General features: G+C 38.0%; 3 protein-coding genes across 6 annotated transcripts in view; 1 reads left to right on the plus strand and 2 right to left on the minus strand.

The window, feature by feature from the left end:
* The window catches only part of LOC117156130 (uncharacterized), a 38533-nt gene extending 28005 nt beyond the window's left edge, over positions 1–10528 (minus strand). Inside the window, exon 1 of one of the 2 annotated variants that reach the window (XM_033332888.2) lies at positions 10262–10527. The gene's annotated coding sequence lies outside the window, so the exon portion shown is untranslated. Of the gene's footprint in view, positions 1–10261 lie in introns of both variants that reach the window. The other variant, XM_033332891.2, reaches the window with a different exon arrangement.
* Positions 10529–11830: 1302 nt separating this feature from the next.
* LOC117156131 (beta-catenin-like protein 1) lies at positions 11831–15065 on the minus strand. Its single transcript, XM_076618774.1, has 10 exons — positions 14457–15065; positions 14240–14369; positions 13733–14112; positions 13323–13654; positions 13027–13250; positions 12721–12903; positions 12503–12650; positions 12264–12430; positions 12020–12203; positions 11831–11954 (listed from the first exon to the last, which is right to left on the minus strand). Exons 2-10 carry the CDS (start codon positions 14267–14269, stop codon positions 11866–11868), a joined length of 1737 nt encoding a protein of 578 aa, XP_076474889.1. The 5' UTR covers positions 14270–14369; positions 14457–15065; the 3' UTR covers positions 11831–11865.
* Positions 14650–16688, plus strand: Membrin (Golgi SNAP receptor complex member 2). 3 transcript variants are annotated; one of them, XM_076618777.1, is made up of 3 exons: positions 14650–14668; positions 15460–15714; positions 15881–16688. In XM_076618777.1, exons 2-3 carry the CDS (start codon positions 15575–15577, stop codon positions 16377–16379), a joined length of 639 nt encoding a protein of 212 aa, XP_076474892.1. In that variant the 5' UTR covers positions 14650–14668; positions 15460–15574; the 3' UTR covers positions 16380–16688. The 3 variants fall into 3 exon arrangements, with proteins under 3 accessions (XP_076474892.1, XP_076474891.1, XP_076474890.1); XM_076618776.1 differs by lacking the exon at positions 14650–14668 and adding an exon at positions 14700–14777; XM_076618775.1 differs by lacking the exon at positions 14650–14668 and adding an exon at positions 15106–15212.
* The last annotated feature ends 114 nt before the right edge of the window (positions 16689–16802 follow it).

Raw genomic sequence — 16802 nt, forward strand, 5'->3', positions numbered from 1 at the left:
TGTTTTACGTCGTCTATTTCGTTGATTTTTGTTCGTGCAATTCATCAAACTAATGGCATCTTTGAAGAGAAGATACGCAAGAAACTGTTCACTTCGGAATGACTCACTTGTTACAACGACATGGAACTCGTCGTTTCAACGAGCAAGTGTTTTGCTTGGTGGAATACCAGTGGAAATCAGGCCGAAAAATTGTCGGCCGGGCTACAAGGGGAGCATTGAAGGAAGAACAGCACGAAAGGAAGCAACAAGGGGGAAAGCTAATAACCGCGGAGGATCCAGGCCTGTGATTAATGCCCCTCTAAACGACACATCGCGTCTCGATTGCAGATGTAATCGCTAGCAAACCGGATGTAACGGGCCTCCGCGGCTGCAGCTTCGGTACATCGATCGATTCGAAAATGCAGGCACGTGCAATTGTACGCGCTTTGCAAACATAACGTAACGATTGGCGGTGAACGCGTGGGTCGTAGGTGAACGCACGGGCTTTGCGCAACGATTATATACCGATTTTTTACAAAAAACCGACGAAAGAACTCGCTCGACGAATATCGAGACCGTGAACCTCCTTCTGGCCTTTCTGGCATGCGCCAACAGGCCTCGTATAATACGATTAGTCGGTCATTCGCTGAATTATCGATTCTAGTCGAGTACCTATTTGCTTGCAATAGAGATCTTAGATGGCCATCTGAAAGCATATTAACCGCACTTAACGCAATTAGGCCTCGGTAAACGAAGAAACTAAAGGCGAATAGAAAATATCTCCAAGTTATACGAGTCACTCAGAAGCTATACCGATCAACTCCATAAATTAAGAAACAGGAAAAAGTGATGAAGTTATTTCTCATCGTTTGAAATAAAAATAATTTTAAATATAGGTAGTGGGACAAATAGGTGAACTTCAATTATACGAACCGCCTGTTCTGCGATGACATCAAATGAGCGAATTTCTGCCGTACGAAAACAATATGAAGATTGATCGCGTTGCAACGTGGCCATTATACGGAACCATCAAAGACCCTCGAAAACGAATCATTTGTTTGACGAACCTGAAGAGACAATTTCTGAGCATCGTTGTGGCAACGGTCGAGCAGCATAGAGGAGTTCGTACGTCGACCGGAGCTCGGTGACCTTAATAACCTCGTTGCCTGTTCCCGACGATCAATTAATTACCGCCTAATTGGCGTTAAAGCGCCGGTATCGTCGCGATAAACCTGTAACGCTACAAGCGACCAGCGACGTTGTCCCCCATCGCCGTTAACGAAAACCATCAGCGTCCAGTTCTCTCATTCGCTGTGAAACAAAATAACGTCGTATATCTTCAAGGATTCAATAGCGCAAAGATAAAAAAAAGGAATATTCGAATTTTCTAGAAAACTCCTCCATCGAGAATAAATTTTCTAAGAGAAATCATAAAGAGAATGCTGTTGATCGTGATTGGCTAACAGCGTGACATCCTAACTTCTCCACTACTCTCGCTTTCTGATCATGGAGACATCACTTTTGCTCGGACGAAAATCTGTGACTTAACCAAACAGGAATGCTCATTCATATTTTTATGACAAAGTAAGAATTTTTTTTCTTTTGGGTATTTTATATATTTTAGCATGCTGTGTACATTCCATGGGTAATTGTATCTTTAAATTTTCCATAAGTGCACAAAAATCAGCATTGGACCGATCATCGATAAGGACAATTTTCCACCACCAACAGGACAAACATTTTATTAGAAGATAGCAAAATGACAATTTATGGGGACGAAGGAACCACTATAACTTCCCTTCGAGTTAACGACGATCCGATTCTGCCCCCGAAAAGAGAGGCGGTTCTCCCTTTCGTGTTCCCGCGGGCAACGCGGCGCGCGGCCACGCGGTCTCATTGCCAAATATGGCTGGCCGCGGTATTCTTAGCACTGCTCGAGCCCGAACGACACTCGCCGGAGCCGGCCGAGCGGACTGCTTCGTTCCTCTCCGCGAACACGGAGACGACACGACCGCCTCGGGTGAGAACCGATGCGATAGAACTCCAAGACGAAGCATAAACGAGTCGGATAGAGCCACGAGGAGGGAAGATACGGAGGCAAGTGGGACGATAAGGAGCATCGTGGCTGAACGAAAAACGCGAAATAAACGATCGCGTACTGGAGTAACTCGGGAGAGATGACAGTTATCCGACTGCAACTGGGGATTGGAAGGATAACAGGTTGGATAAGAGAGGTTTATGCACCACGTTGGCTACCGATCATTTCTGAAACGATTATAGCGCCCGATGCACGGAGAAACCGAATTCTGAACGTGTTTTCATATTCCATTGCGATATCTAATTCTCATTGAGATCGACTGAAATCGAGATACGAAGATGAAGACCACAGTTACGAGAAGAATAAGGAGGAAACAAAGTACGTTTTCCACGTGGTTTCACGTTATATAGAAAATCAGCAGCATACGATAGTATTCGAGCTATGACACAAATAGCCTTCAAGAAAAGCACTTGCTAGGTTAAGGAACGATTTCCCGTGTGTACTTCGAACTTGGTACTCGAGCAAATAAACCCGTGAATCGGTCAATTTCATCGGAATCGTTCCAAAGAAGGACGAGAGAAAGGAATCAAGTGTGACGATGGAAAAGGGCCAATATTTTCTTTCCCAACCGCCTCACGATAAATCAATATTTTAATCGAGCGCCCCGGGAAGCCACTTCCCGTTTGTGTTTTCTATCGTCCGACTTTTCCGCCAGGAAAACGGAGCTACGGAATTCTTCGAGCGCAAAATGCGATATTTCGTATAAACGACTGCCGATCAACGTTATTTTGGCAGTGGAAGATTAAGAAGAAAGAAAATTCATGCTTGTGAAACTATACGCAACCCGACTCGACAAACATCTAATTCAAATACGTCGAGCAATATTTAATAACGCTCGGACATAGACGAGCAGCTGAAGAGACGCCAGGAATCGTTGTTATTTTCGGATCTGTATGCTGTGTTGCAGCGTCCACTTGCAAGTGGATTCATCGAATTGCACCGTTTCCTTCGCGTCCAAGAAAATTGTCGATCGATCTCTGGATCGTCGGATACTTGCCACGAGATCCGGATACGGACACGTTTAGGTTCGTTCGTTCGACAGTCGATGACCACCTAGCTAAAGTTCAAAGGATACCTTTCGTCGTCTACAGGGTTGGCGCGCCCACCTTCCGATTTCTGGGTCAGGTCAGAAGGGTGTGGTGAATGCTTCGAGTGCTGATCACTCGATGATTTATCGAAACGAGGCTGCAATTTCATTAGACACCGTAGACCTTCGCCGGTGATCACCGGTTACGCGACTTTCCGTGGGAAGGTGCGGCTTTTTCCCTCCAAGGCTACGTCAACCTTTGTCTACAATTTCCTGAACCGTTTTCGTCCATCGATCCTCGTAGAAACTTTGAAATATCTTCCAACGAAACATGATGTATTAAATTTTGAATTTCACCAAAAACAAATACATTTATCGTTTATTAAAATAAAATATCGTATATATGTTGATATCTGCGGCTCCTAAATACTTTTTATTTTAAACATCACCTACAACATGACAAATCACAGTTGTTCATTAAAACGTTATGACTCTGACTTTTCGTTCCCCTCGATTCCTACGTGCCTTCCTTCGGTAATACGGCCGGCATTTCTAACTCCTTGCACGTCCTTGTCGCTCTTACACGCGTCATAACTCGCGCGTTCTCGTGAATGAATTTCTATAACTCTATCGAATATGTGTCCAGCGTCGCAAAACCGAACGTCCCGCGAATGTAAAACGCTCGAAAGTAACCTAGTCGAACTTCGTCAATCTGGGTCAAACGTTTCCCAAAATTCATCCGTACTTTTCATCATCCTAAAAATCTCTTGATCGTTCGAGCGTTACAGAATCGTGAATAAAAAGAGCTCCGGATTGTTTTGTCTTTTGACGAAGATTAAAGAACAAAATGGACAAACCCAGGGAAGAGTGAACATAAGGGTGAAGAAGCAAACGAACTTGCGCGAAAATAAACGAAGGAAAGAACCGGTGACCGTACAGGAGAGAGAACGAGGAAGCGAAACAAGCGTAGGTCGATAGAAGTGCTATGATAGGAGCAAGGTGTAAGGTAGCAGGTTGTCAGGGCAAGGGAAAGAGAGAAGGAAAAGAGGAAAGGAAATTGGAGGAAGCGAGAAGACCGGGCCACATAAACGGCAGTGAGAGTGAATGGATCGATGAGACCGTCTCGACGCAGCGGGCGCCATCGCCAAAACATCGTCGGGCCAAAATATCAGCGTTCATCGATCTTTGGGATTAGCTGGTCTGTAATTTGCCAAATTGCAATGTCATTGAGCGATCCATGAGCTTCCTTAAATCGCTAAAAGCGGAGCTTCGCGTTCTTTGATGTTTACGAAAGAAACATTTAAACTTGCGTCGAGCATTGAGTTGGAGAAACTCTAATTTCTTAGAAGAATCTGTTTATCCGAAAGGAAACAAGATAGGAACAGATTGGGAGGTGTATACACGAGAGAGATAGAAATTTTCTAACAGTACGATCGAACGTGTTGCGTCACCGATATAGAAACGAGTACATATTTCGTTGCACGTTCGTCATGCATTGGAGCGAAGACCTTAGAAGACGGTGTACTGTCAGCTGCCGCGATTATGAGCTATGCTTACTGCCAATTTATCTTGTGCCGTGATCACAATGCTATGCTTGCATACTCGAGGTCGTTGACCTAGCCGAGATACGATATTTCCATATGGTTTTTCATCGTTTCCATGCGTATTCGGCTATACAAGATCAATGTAACATCACGCTTATAGACGAATATCTACGACCGTATTACTCGTCCTAATTGCCATTGATTATTCAATGCTCGTTCTATAGAATTATTTATGGCCACGATAATTCGATTTGCTACATCAACTAATACCTTCTACGTGAATAAATTTGCAAACACTATCGATCATCCGTAAAAGTAGATTGTCTCGACGGAAGCTAAACGAGATCAGCCTTTGTCTTTACACTATAATGCCATTGTATCATGTTATAATACCTCTTTGTGTCTCATGTAGTCGCAAAGTGCCACGGGAAACGCATTACCAACGTATAATAGAATCCCTCGAATGCTGGTTCTGCGTTTTCCGCAATTAGCCAAACCATTAAAAAAAAGTATCTAACTAGAGGCCAATGCACAAAGTGGCTACCACAGAGAGATTTCGAAGCAAGAAAATCACCAGTCGAGGAATGGTTCTTGACGATTAGAGGCGAGTTTCTTGTCGGTAAGCTCGATTAAACCACTTTGTGTGACGACGACACAGTGGAGCCGTACACGCATGCAAAATAGCGCGAATCGTCGGACCTCTTTGATCTAGAAAGTCCATGGGAACTCGACCAGAACCGTTCACTTTCGCGATTTCTACGCCACAGAATCTCTCTCTCTCTCTCTCTCTCTCTCTCTCTCTCTCTCTCTCTCTCTCTCCCCTTCTACGTACTCACGTGCAACTGAAAAATCACGGGGTGACACAAAAGTTATCCGAAATTCGGACCACGTGTACTAACTATTACCTCCTACAGAAGTCTCCTATAGTTTCTAATACACCTGTTTTTTTTAAACTACTAACCCTTTCACAGTGTAACAAGATCACGAGAAATTCAGAATGAATTTAGAAAATGACTATTTCTCCGACATCTTGACGTCATACGCAGAAAATATGTACATGTAATACTATCCACGACAGCTTAAGCTATGTTGTAAAAGGGTAAAAAGGGGATGGTAAAAGAATAAAGAACTCGGAGAATAGTTACGTATATCTTTAACGCGAAGACTTCTTGCAATTCTGCTATCGGATAAACAAAACTACTTTTAACTTCTTATAGAAAATAATAGTAATAACCGTGACACGTATGACATTTGACATTTCAGGTTATATAGATGCGAGAATAATAGCAGGGTAAAACAAAGAATTACTCTACTTTACTTTTAGAAGAGGTTGCTGCCAATGAATCAAACAAGACACACCTGATATTGAAATAGCAAGACGGAGTCTTCACGATGACTCGAGGCGCAAAGATAACATTGTCCGACTAATTCCTCCGCGTTGGTCCGATGACATAATCGACCACTGTGTGCAATAGTGTGCATGCAAATCGTGGTAGTTTCTCGACGTTCGCGCATGCCACTGCCCACGGAAGCGCATAATTAATGCAACACGACTATTGCAAAATCAAGGAAAAAGGGTTAGCATCGAAGACGAGTAATTCGACGGGGAATGAACGCGCGTGATGTAACCGCCTGAAATGACCATAATCCCGTATTCGTCTTCCTTCGGCCGATTGCAAAAGAAACGCTCGATTCAGCCTGTGTACGATTATTTCTTCACCACAGTACCGTTCAAAAACTTCGGGAAGTAAATAGCCGACGAATAAAACAACAAGGCTGGATTGTAAGGGATGTTTTCGTCGAAAGGTACGTAAAAGAAGCTGGGAACATTGAGAGAGCCGAACAATGGTAACGAGGACGTTGGCTGCTATTCAAAAGACTCGTTTCTTCACCGATCAGCTGATCGACGAGAAACTGGGACCTCTACGTTTAATTACCGAAACTATACTAATCTTAATTATTACCAATTTGTTTATCGATTAGTTAAATGTTACATTTCATCTTGATAGATTGTTGTCCGATTATTCTTCATCAACAGTTTCTCTCGACGCTATTCACTTTCTCTCGTCTCTTCCACATTTTGTAAAAGTTCTATGTTTTGTAAAAGGTATAGAAACTTCGCTGAATGTCCTATGCAAATTTCTCTGTGAAAGTAGATCGATCGCGCGAGCAAGATTTCGTGATGAGAGATCATCCATGGGTACCATTCGAAATTAATAGTCAGTTTGGCGCGTATCTGACCTAAAAATTAGCGTAAATTTCGCGAAAGCGGCTTACACGTCCCAACCAGGCGTGCTCGCTCGTCGCTCTTGAGTAGCTCGCTCAGCGTTTTCGCGACTTGAGTGGCCACACGAGCCTTTCAGACACGAACTTTCAGAGAGCAGACGAGGAGCGGGGTTGAGTTGGGAAAAAGGAAAAAAATAGATTCCATGCGAAGAGAATCAGTGGGAAAAAGTCGCTCGTAAGAGGGATTCCTTAACCACCCTTGATTTCCATCCACTTCTGGCTAATTGACTCGACTCCAGACCGCTTTCAGCCTCGAATTACTTCGAGCATAAAAGAAACGAGCTTTCCAAATTTCTCAGACGCTCTTCAGTCATATTTCTTTTCTTTTTTTGCTTGTCGATAGACGGATCAAACTCGAGGACAAAGTCGGAAATTAAATTGTTTTCTCGTTTAATCTCCACCAAAAGAAAAAAACAAGGGAAAACCGATCGAGAAATGAAAAGGGATTTTTCAATGGTAGAAGCCAAGTATTTACGTGGTGATTTTATCAAGACTGAACAGAAAGCTTCGACTATAGGCGCACAGGATAGCCGGAGCGTTGTGCATGAACGCTTCAGCAACGAAGAATTCGCGAATCTGGGACAGTTTGATCGATAATGGCGTAAACCTGGCCGCGGCAATTCCAGGAATGGCAGCCTAATTGGATCCTCCTTAAATAAGTATTTCAATCTACCCGCAGCCCGCCGTTCTCTCAAGGCACGTCGCTCTTTTCGAGACGAACAACCGTGCGAACGTTTTTTCGAATCCTTTCGAAAGGTGAAACTTTTTAAACCTAGCAATTAAGCAATATGAACTAATTAAAAACAACGTTTTAAACTATAATATAATCCATTTATAAGTTAATTAAAGAAACTGTTAAATACCCGTGGGTCGATCAGCCATGGAAACAAGAAGAGGATCACATGGAAACAAAAATTCGAGGATTTTCAAGAGACGAAGACAAACTTCGTACAAAAGGGTGGAAAGTGACGGTGAAGATGTAAGTAGGTGAATATTAAAACTATTTAAAACAGAACAGAAAAATGACTATTATCGCTTTGAAAAGTACCATAGGGTTTGTTTGCCCGGGTTCTATTTGGATTTCGCGAGCCACTCGTTCAAGGTCACACGTCGTCCGCAGCATTCATAGTGATGCACTAGCGTGCATTCTGCACCGACGAGAATCGATAAACCACGGCAAAGGGATTAAAACCTTTGCTATATATCTCAGAACCAACAAATTTTCAACCTCGCAACTTTTGTATCGTTTCTATCGTGTTTTTTATCTAAACGTTTTCCAATGTCAAAACTAACCAACGTATTCATTTGAGATTAATATCTGCTCGTTTGCTATTCAATCGTTTAATTTCTGTCGAGAAAATTTCGTCAGGTTTTTAAACATATTAATGGGGAATTTTACATGCAACTTCACGTCCCGTTCCAAACCATAAAAAGTTCCCAACTTTCTCCCTTTTTCTCCCCTTTCCAGTGACGTGCAACTACGCAACGTGGTTAAGCTACAAGAGCATGTAATTTACAGAAATAATTACCGTATCCCTCGAGGAAAGAGATAACTCAACCCCTGAATGATTCACTCCTATCAATTTATACAGTAAAGAATCCTCTCGCGGTTATTTGCGCTATAAAGTTGCTTTGAACTTGATAACCCCCCATTAAGAGAATTAATGTAACCTAAAAATGCTAGAATTAAAAGAACGATTTCTTTTTTGACTAAATTTCGTTTCGAAGCGCCAATAATTTTTTATTCATCCTTGTAATCTATATTCGAATACTACTCAAGTAGAACAAAAAAGATACAAGTTTTGAACTGAGAGAACGGCCGGTCTAAAAATTATTTCTGTTTCAGAAGTTATATTGAACTCAGTGCAGAATGTTACTTTCACAAAACAGCGTTCAGTTCGCGGACAAAGGAAGGTAAGTTTGAGTTGTAGTTTTGAGTTAATTTACAGGTAAGTTAAGTTAAAGTTTCAATTAGATTACCAAATTTCCCAAATTTGGATTAGAGTTTTGTGTTAAATCTCAATTAAGTTAGGTTAAAACATTCAGTTAAGTTAGAGAATAGTTTAAACGCAAAATTTTTAATTTTAGACACATCTAGTCGATTAGGCACTATCATTAATAAAGATGTAGGAATCGATTAAAATTTTTTAATGACCTAAAATAATGATAAATCTTTTCTCCAAACTTATAATGGGGGAAATGACCTTGAATAATTCAGAGATTTACACGGAGCTATTGAATAAGCACTGAGCAGTAGCTCCAGCGATCACGTGACGAACATTGCTCCGCGGCACGTGCACGTAACAACAAATCGGAAGAAGCAATGTTACGTCACCAATACACAATCGCGTCAGGTACGCAATCGCGAAATTGGTTTTGAGTAGCAAGAAGACACCGCTCAACTGGAGTTACGTTACGAGAGAACGAAGAAGCCCTACGAACGAAAATTATCCAATGTTCATTACATGCGCGAGCCTCACGCGCGACTATCGGCCGAATTACAGACAATCCAGACTGCAACGATTAGAATCGCGCAAATAAGCTTCACAGATAAATCTGAAACGATCTAATTTTAGAACACAGTTTAACAACTCGCCGGAATGCTAATCCACGGTGTCAAATACACAGATGGAATTATAAAATTATCCGCGTGATCACCGTCATTCGATATCGTTTTCTTCTATCCTTCTTTTTCCTTCCCTTCTTTATGGCGAGCGAAACGAAAACTTCGTTTTCAACCGTGCTACAGAAACTACATACTACGAATTTTAACGACACCGTAAAAAGCGTTTATTTTAGGAATGCGATGTGAGGAACAAGTTAGCACCAGAGATGAGTGTATGATAATGTTGTTCGATGGAATATTAACATGGTTCAATCGACTGTCTGGTTGATTGCGTCGTAAAATCTCATAATATCGAAGCTTAATTTATAATATACCGGATGATAGCTAATTATAAATATGCGACGATTTTATAAATGGCACTAGTCGTTAATGCTAATTTCTATGAACTCTTTTTTGGATATGTATGCTAGGTAAAAGGATACGCATATACGTATACAGTCAACAAGAAAATGTAAAGATGAAGTAAACTGTACATACTTATGCCATAATGAATGGTGTGTTGCAATATTTTCTAAACATCGAGTGTCATATAAATATTGAAAAACCATTCATAAAATAATTTTGAATTTCTGAATCACAATACGTGTTCGTAAATATGCTGGTACACGCACGTACGCACGCTCCGATCCAGAGCACGATACCAATCAATAACATGCACGAATTAATCGTAAAACAAGGGATGAAATTGACAGGTGACATACCGTGGTTGTTTCTTCAGAGGAATTGACACTTTCTCGTAACAGTTTTCTTCAAATTCAGTCGGTCGTAATTGCAACACAAATGGGTGCACAAAATTTACCACTCGCATCACGCACGGATATCGTTTTTCCTCGGCATGTCTGCGACAAGTGTCTTCAACTTTATGCGGTGAATTGTAAAACGTGAAAATTAAAAACAGCGAAAACACCGCGAACCGGCTTACACAACCAACAACCGCACCTCTGAAGCTTGCAACAGCAAACTGGCCTGTCTCGTGCAGCAGACTTTCATGTTAGGGCGCAGCACGCGCTCCGATTGGTAGAGAGCTGGGCGGCTAAACCAATCGCGATCGATCGTTCACCGAACGTTGACCCCCTCCTCCCCACTTATACATATCATAACACATATCTATTTGGCAGCACATTCGAAACAGACAGCTAGAATACCATGTGTGAACACTGTAGATTCTGAACACGTGATTGATAGTAAACGTTAAATTCGATTAATTAAACATCTCTTTTCAGTCTTAATAAGTGCATGTACGACTATAACTGATATAGAACTGAGAAGACACGGTACTACGATTAAGCATACCAATTGTAAGCGCATGCGTCCACGTGGGTTACCATGGTTACGGTGAGTCTGAGAGAAAACGCGCGCATTCTTTTTTTATTACATTTAATTATAAATTTCACGAAATAAATGTTAAATTTTACCATAAATATAGATTTGCCACAGAGTGTCAAGTACGAAGCACAATTACGTGGTAGATACACGTATCATTCGTAGTTGTGATGTTCGTATTGTATACACCGGGTTATTGACCCGTCATTTTTAATTTTGAGAAATTTAAGTAGAATCTTGTACTTACTTGACAAATGATGAACTCGAAATAGGAAAAGTATTTCTGACAATGAAATACGTTGTCACGATCGTTGAATCGATGAAAGTATTTCACACAGCCACTGTCAACAATGAATTTTTCGTAAAAACCAAATTTTTTTCTACGATAACAGCTCCTCCACAAACAGCCCGATAATAGAATTTCGCCGTAGTAATTTTGAAAGTTATAAACGGTATCTTCCGATTCGTATGGATGGACAACATCGATTAAACTTGGGATTATCTTGCTCAAAACTGACATGATACAAACAATAACGACTTGTGATCACTGCTTTATTTTCACCCATTTTATTAACGTGCATCTATGATATCGTTACGAAATATTTCATCAGTGGGTGAAAAAATTCTTCGGAGAACTAAAATCAATTATAAATTTTGAATACAAGGCTTTACGCGCTATCGTACAACATAGCATTATCAATCATGTTGCTTGATATGAATTAAAACAATAAATCGATTAATCGTCGTATAATTTGATTTAGTGCTTACTTCACAACTTACTTGTACACAAACTGCGATAAAATATATGACACTCATTTAATTTTTTACAAACGCTTCTTTTAATCTTTGCATATAAAAATGAATATTTCTAATGATATATTTTATACATGTGATAGATATCCATAGGATTGCTACTTCTGGAAAAAATTTACAAAAAGGCAAAAAGCTTAAAGTTTTTAACTCTTTCATTAAAAAGTATACATCAAAATTTATCGATTAATTGCAATATATGTTGTTGCTCTGCTTCTCTCCATTCCGAATCTCCAGCATCGCCAAGATTTCCCGCGTATTCTAAACAAAATAATTAAATTAAAAGCAAATAAAATAATACTAAAATATTATAATAAAAAATATACCTCGCATGATATGCCTTATAGTTTTTAAAGATGCTCTTCTTTGAGCTAAAATTCGTGTTACTCGTTGCTTAACTGCCGGTGGACAACCGGTACACGCCTCTAATAATACATAATCTACTAATTGTAAAATAAACAATCCACCATCTAATCTTCTCAGGTACGATTCTTCTTCATCTTCATCTTCCTATATCATTAAATATATTATCAAATAAAATATCTTCAAAATTTATATCTTTTTACTAACCTTTGTATTTTTTTCAACTTCCTCCACTTTTTCAAGATATTTGAAATGGAGCTCCATCAATCGATCCACTTTCTCGTAATCATTTTCCGTAAATTTACTCAACAATCTTTGACGTTGTTGACCTTTGCAATTCCTCAGCATACTTGCTATAATTGATACTACATGTTCTACAACAATAATTATTCGTGAAAATATCGTAGACAAACGTAATTAAGGAAAATCTCTCATGGTTTAGTTACCTTCGTGTTCTTCCGCTGTAAGCATTCTCTTCCGATTTTTTGTTGGTGTTTTCATGAATAAAGGAAATATTGTTCTCAATCCGAGAATATCAACAAATTTACTACAATTATCTTTTCCATCTGGGCCATTCATTGCGTGATCTAATACCTAGAATATAACATTGTTGTTTATCGATATTAAGAAACAAATTAAATATAAATTTTAACCTGCTACTTACTTTAAGAGAACCATTCCTAGACATTTTTTTTTCTCGCAACATTAAATTCATAAGTTGCAGTCCTTCTCCCCTTAAAAACCTATCTCTGTTTACAGTTGCCATTAAACTTGAACATAATACATTGAATAAATTTTCCATCATTTCTTGCTCCTCAGCTGTTTGAGGATCATGTCTTTTGTAATACTAAAATTAATAGAAATTATTTTAAAAGCACATAAAAATGTATGAAAAGTATAAAAATAAGTAAAATATAAAGAAAGAAATACAAAAAATATATAGAAAAAGGGAAAATACAAATAATATTACCGCTAATTGTTGTAATAACACATCAATTCCATCAAGTTCACCAAGAAGTAACCTATTCTCTGGTGTGTTTTGCAAAAGAATAGATAAAAGTTCACTAGCATAAAGCTTATTAGCATCAAATGGTGTTTTTGCTTTGATTCTCCTTAGGAGCCATTGCATTAATCCTTGTTTCCCTGCATCTCCACACAGTTCTGGCCTAAACTCTAAGAGATTCTCAAAAATAGCTGAAAAAAATGTACCGTAATATTTACTTTAATTTCAAAGTAAGGTACTCACCAACTTACAATAATTATTACCTAAAGTATTATAAACTCCATCACTTTCTTCCTTTACTGATTCATCCAGTCTCTCTAAGTTTTGTACAAGAAGAGCACAAACTTGTTGTTCTAATAAAGCATCAATCAATGTATCAGCACCTTCTTGGCTTTCATGTAAAATATCTACATCTGTTAATTCTTGCAGAAGGTCCACTACACCAACTGCTATATCCGTATTCTCATGAGATAATAATTCAAGCAGTGAAGGTACAGCACCTAATTCCACCATTAAAGGATATAGATCTGGGTTTGTTGCAACAACATGAAGTTCTTGGAGAGTTTCATGCAGTTCTACTTCTGATTCCATAAATCTATTAAATTTTAAAATATAATTTCAATCTTATATTTTAAGCTTGATCTTTCATGCATAATGTTAGAAAATGATATACTTTTCTGGTTGATCAGGGAATTTTACTCTCATTTCTTGGTTCCTAAGAGCCCTTTTTTCAAATAGAAGAACCATTCTCTTTAGTGTTGCTTCATCTAATGCTTCTATTTCTGGAGCCTCAGTTTCTACGTATTTTAATATATCTTGCTTTTCTTTCTCTGTCAGCTGTGGTTCAACAACATCATTTGCTGGTGAAGGTAAAGCAGCTCTGATAGGCGTAGGAGGTTCACTGCTTCTAACTGGAGTCACTTCGATTTCTCTCTGTTGCCTTTGACGTGCATGATATGGAGTTTTAATTACTCTTTTAGGTTTCTTAGCATTTTCCCACTCATCTTCATCATCTTCTTCTCCTGCTACTGGTCGTTTTGGTGTATTTGGTGGCTATACGAAATGAACACAGAATAGCAAATAAAAATAACTTGTATGTACTGTGTGTACTTAGGTTAGCATCAAAATTTTAGATAATACAAATTTTCGTATCATAAAAAATACGGTTTTACAAACTTACTTTGTACGATAATAATTCACCGATATCCATTTGTAAGAACGATAGATTTCCTTTTAGAAGGTATTACATGCGACAAACACAATTTGGTTATCACTCTCAGCCAATATATATCATGGTCATAAGTAACTCACTATAAATTTAAAAAAGTTGTGTAAACTTTATTATGCAATAAAAATTACACATCCAATAGATTAATTAATCTTTTAATTATATTTACCAACATAAATTTCATTGACTTACAAAAATGTCTTATATACGATTTAAACCTAAAGATGTCAGTACTTTCCGTTTCATTCAAGCAGACAAGAATTGTTTTATTTTTGATTAAAAAAAAGAAAATTTTATAGTTATTTCATGACTTAATAAATAAAAAAATCACCATGAGCAGATTTATTTTTTAAAGATTTTTATTGTATAATCATTTCTTGTGTGGGTGTCTATAATGGTGATATCTACTATGTCTTTTATTCTCCCTAGTGTCGCGCTGTATGAATCTGCCATAGAATAAAGATAAAGTGCGCGAGTCATATGTTACCGTGTAGGTAGATGTGATATGGGAATAGAAAGAGAATGTTGCATAGAGGGCCTATCTGTGCTTGTCTAATCAGGCACGCTCATTGACGCCACTCGTTTACCGGTTTTACACTTCCATATTTACTGTACGACGTACGAAGTACCAATATGTATGCTTTTTAGACAAGAATATAAGGGGCTTCTATGCAGCATTCTCTTTCTATTCATATATTTTTTTTCAGCTCACTCACGCACTCTATCTTTATATCTCTATTCTATGGAGTCTGCTTTTTTCTTAATGGTGTACTTTCTTGTTACTAATTCGATTTTATTTTCTATGTCCATTTTCTATACCTGCTTCTGCATTCATCACGTTGATTGGCGTTGTTATATTATAGCGCATGGCTATTCTGCATTTTATATTTTTTCTGTTTTTTGCTTAATGGTTTCCTGTTGGAAAGTATATGTTAATTCCGTATTCTATTACCGATTTTATCAATGATTTGTATAGTATTAGCATGGTTTCCAGGGTCCGCTCCTTTATTTATATGTGCAATGTATCTTAACATTTTGAGTTTTCTCTTTAGCCTGTCTCATATTTGGCCCTCTTCATTTATTTGCTTTTTGAAGTTTGATCTATTATCTTTATTCTATCTAAAAGTTATTGGAAGTTATCCTCTGATAGATTTTGATAACCACTGTTACAGATATCCCATTTGATGATCTGACAGTGACAGTAGTATTTATACGTACACGTCATAACTTTCGCACACGGTCCGACACGAGTTGTCGAAATACGAATGGAACTATTTATTATTAAGTATGGAAACCCTATATCATCAAACAAACAAACTGGTCCAAGAAACACAACATCTTTTCTCACAGCTTGAGAAAAAAACGCCTAACCTGGATGTAAAAGAAATAGAAAACAACATAGAATCAAAAATAAACCTCATCAACAGGTAGTTATTAAAAAAAAAACTTTTATTTTTTATATAGGTAATTATATAAAGAAGTCATAGATCTATGTAGAATTCATAGATACATTTATTTTGCTTGCATGTATACATGTATTTTATAAAAATATTATGAAATAATAATATACAATTTCATACTCTTACATTTCAGTAATTGCGAGAAATTAGATGTATTATGCCGTAAAGGCCCTATATCTCAAAGACAGAATGCTAAAATGCGCGTGGATCAACTGAAATATGACAGCCGTCATCTCACAGCTGCTTTAAATTCATGGCGCAACAAAATGATTAGAAAACAAAGAGAAGAAGCTGAAAGGGAAGCATTGCTGTCTAGGACATTTACCACAAATGATCATGTTGATATTATGATAGATCATAATGTACAACACAATCATAGTTTAAGAAATGCAGTTAGTGGTATGGATGATCTCCTTCAAAGTGGTAGTAGTATTTTGGATAGTTTGAGATCACAAAGAATAACTTTAAAAGGGGCTCATAGGAAATTAATAGACATTGGGAATACATTAGGACTTTCACAAACCACAATGAGACTAATAGAGCAGAGAGCAAGACAGGATGGATTTATCCTAGTTGGTGGAATGTTGTTCACATGCTTTGTTATAGTTTTAATTATAATTTATCTTACATAGAAAATATTACCTTCCACTTTTTAAGTACATAGGATGATGCAATTAACACTATTAATTATTGAAGTATTTTAAATAGGAAATTGTTTTTGGCATTGTATAAAGAAATTTGGTATGTTTTTACTACTATGCGTGATATATAATATATTTGAATTAATAATGTTGAATGCTTCATCCTTCACATATTAAATTGAATGTTGCATTGTGAACCTGAAATTTGTAATTGTTACTTATTAAATATTAATACACATGTATTTGTATGTGTGTACACAATAAAATAAGAATGGCAGAGCTATATGTTAACAGTATAAATGTGGCAATTTAATTCATTCCGGTATCAATGTCGTTAATAGATTTCTAATTTTTTATTGATAGTGTATTACCACTTTTATACGAATTTAGCTAGAAATAAAACTCATTCCTAAA

The sequence above is a fragment of the Bombus vancouverensis genome, chromosome 5 (genome assembly GCF_051014615.1).
Source record: "Bombus vancouverensis nearcticus chromosome 5, iyBomVanc1_principal, whole genome shotgun sequence".
NCBI classification, from domain to species: domain Eukaryota; kingdom Metazoa; phylum Arthropoda; class Insecta; order Hymenoptera; family Apidae; genus Bombus; species Bombus vancouverensis.

Excerpts from the sequence above, each read along its gene's own strand:
- LOC117156131 (XM_076618774.1), bottom strand. The coding sequence starts at position 14,269 with ATGGATATCGGTGAATTATTATCGTACAAA. Across the intron at positions 14,113-14,239 it reads GTGAATTATTATCGTACAAA|CCACCAAATACACCAAAACG; the intron begins GTAAGTTTGTAA and ends CATTTCGTATAG. Across the intron at positions 12,651-12,720 it reads CTAGGAATGGTTCTCTTAAA|GTATTAGATCACGCAATGAA; the intron begins GTAAGTAGCAGG and ends GTTATATTCTAG.
- Membrin (XM_076618777.1), top strand. The coding sequence starts at position 15,575 with ATGGAAACCCTATATCATCAAACAAACAAACTGGTCCAAGAAACACAA. Across the intron at positions 15,715-15,880 it reads AAAATAAACCTCATCAACAG|TAATTGCGAGAAATTAGATG; the intron begins GTAGTTATTAAA and ends CTTACATTTCAG.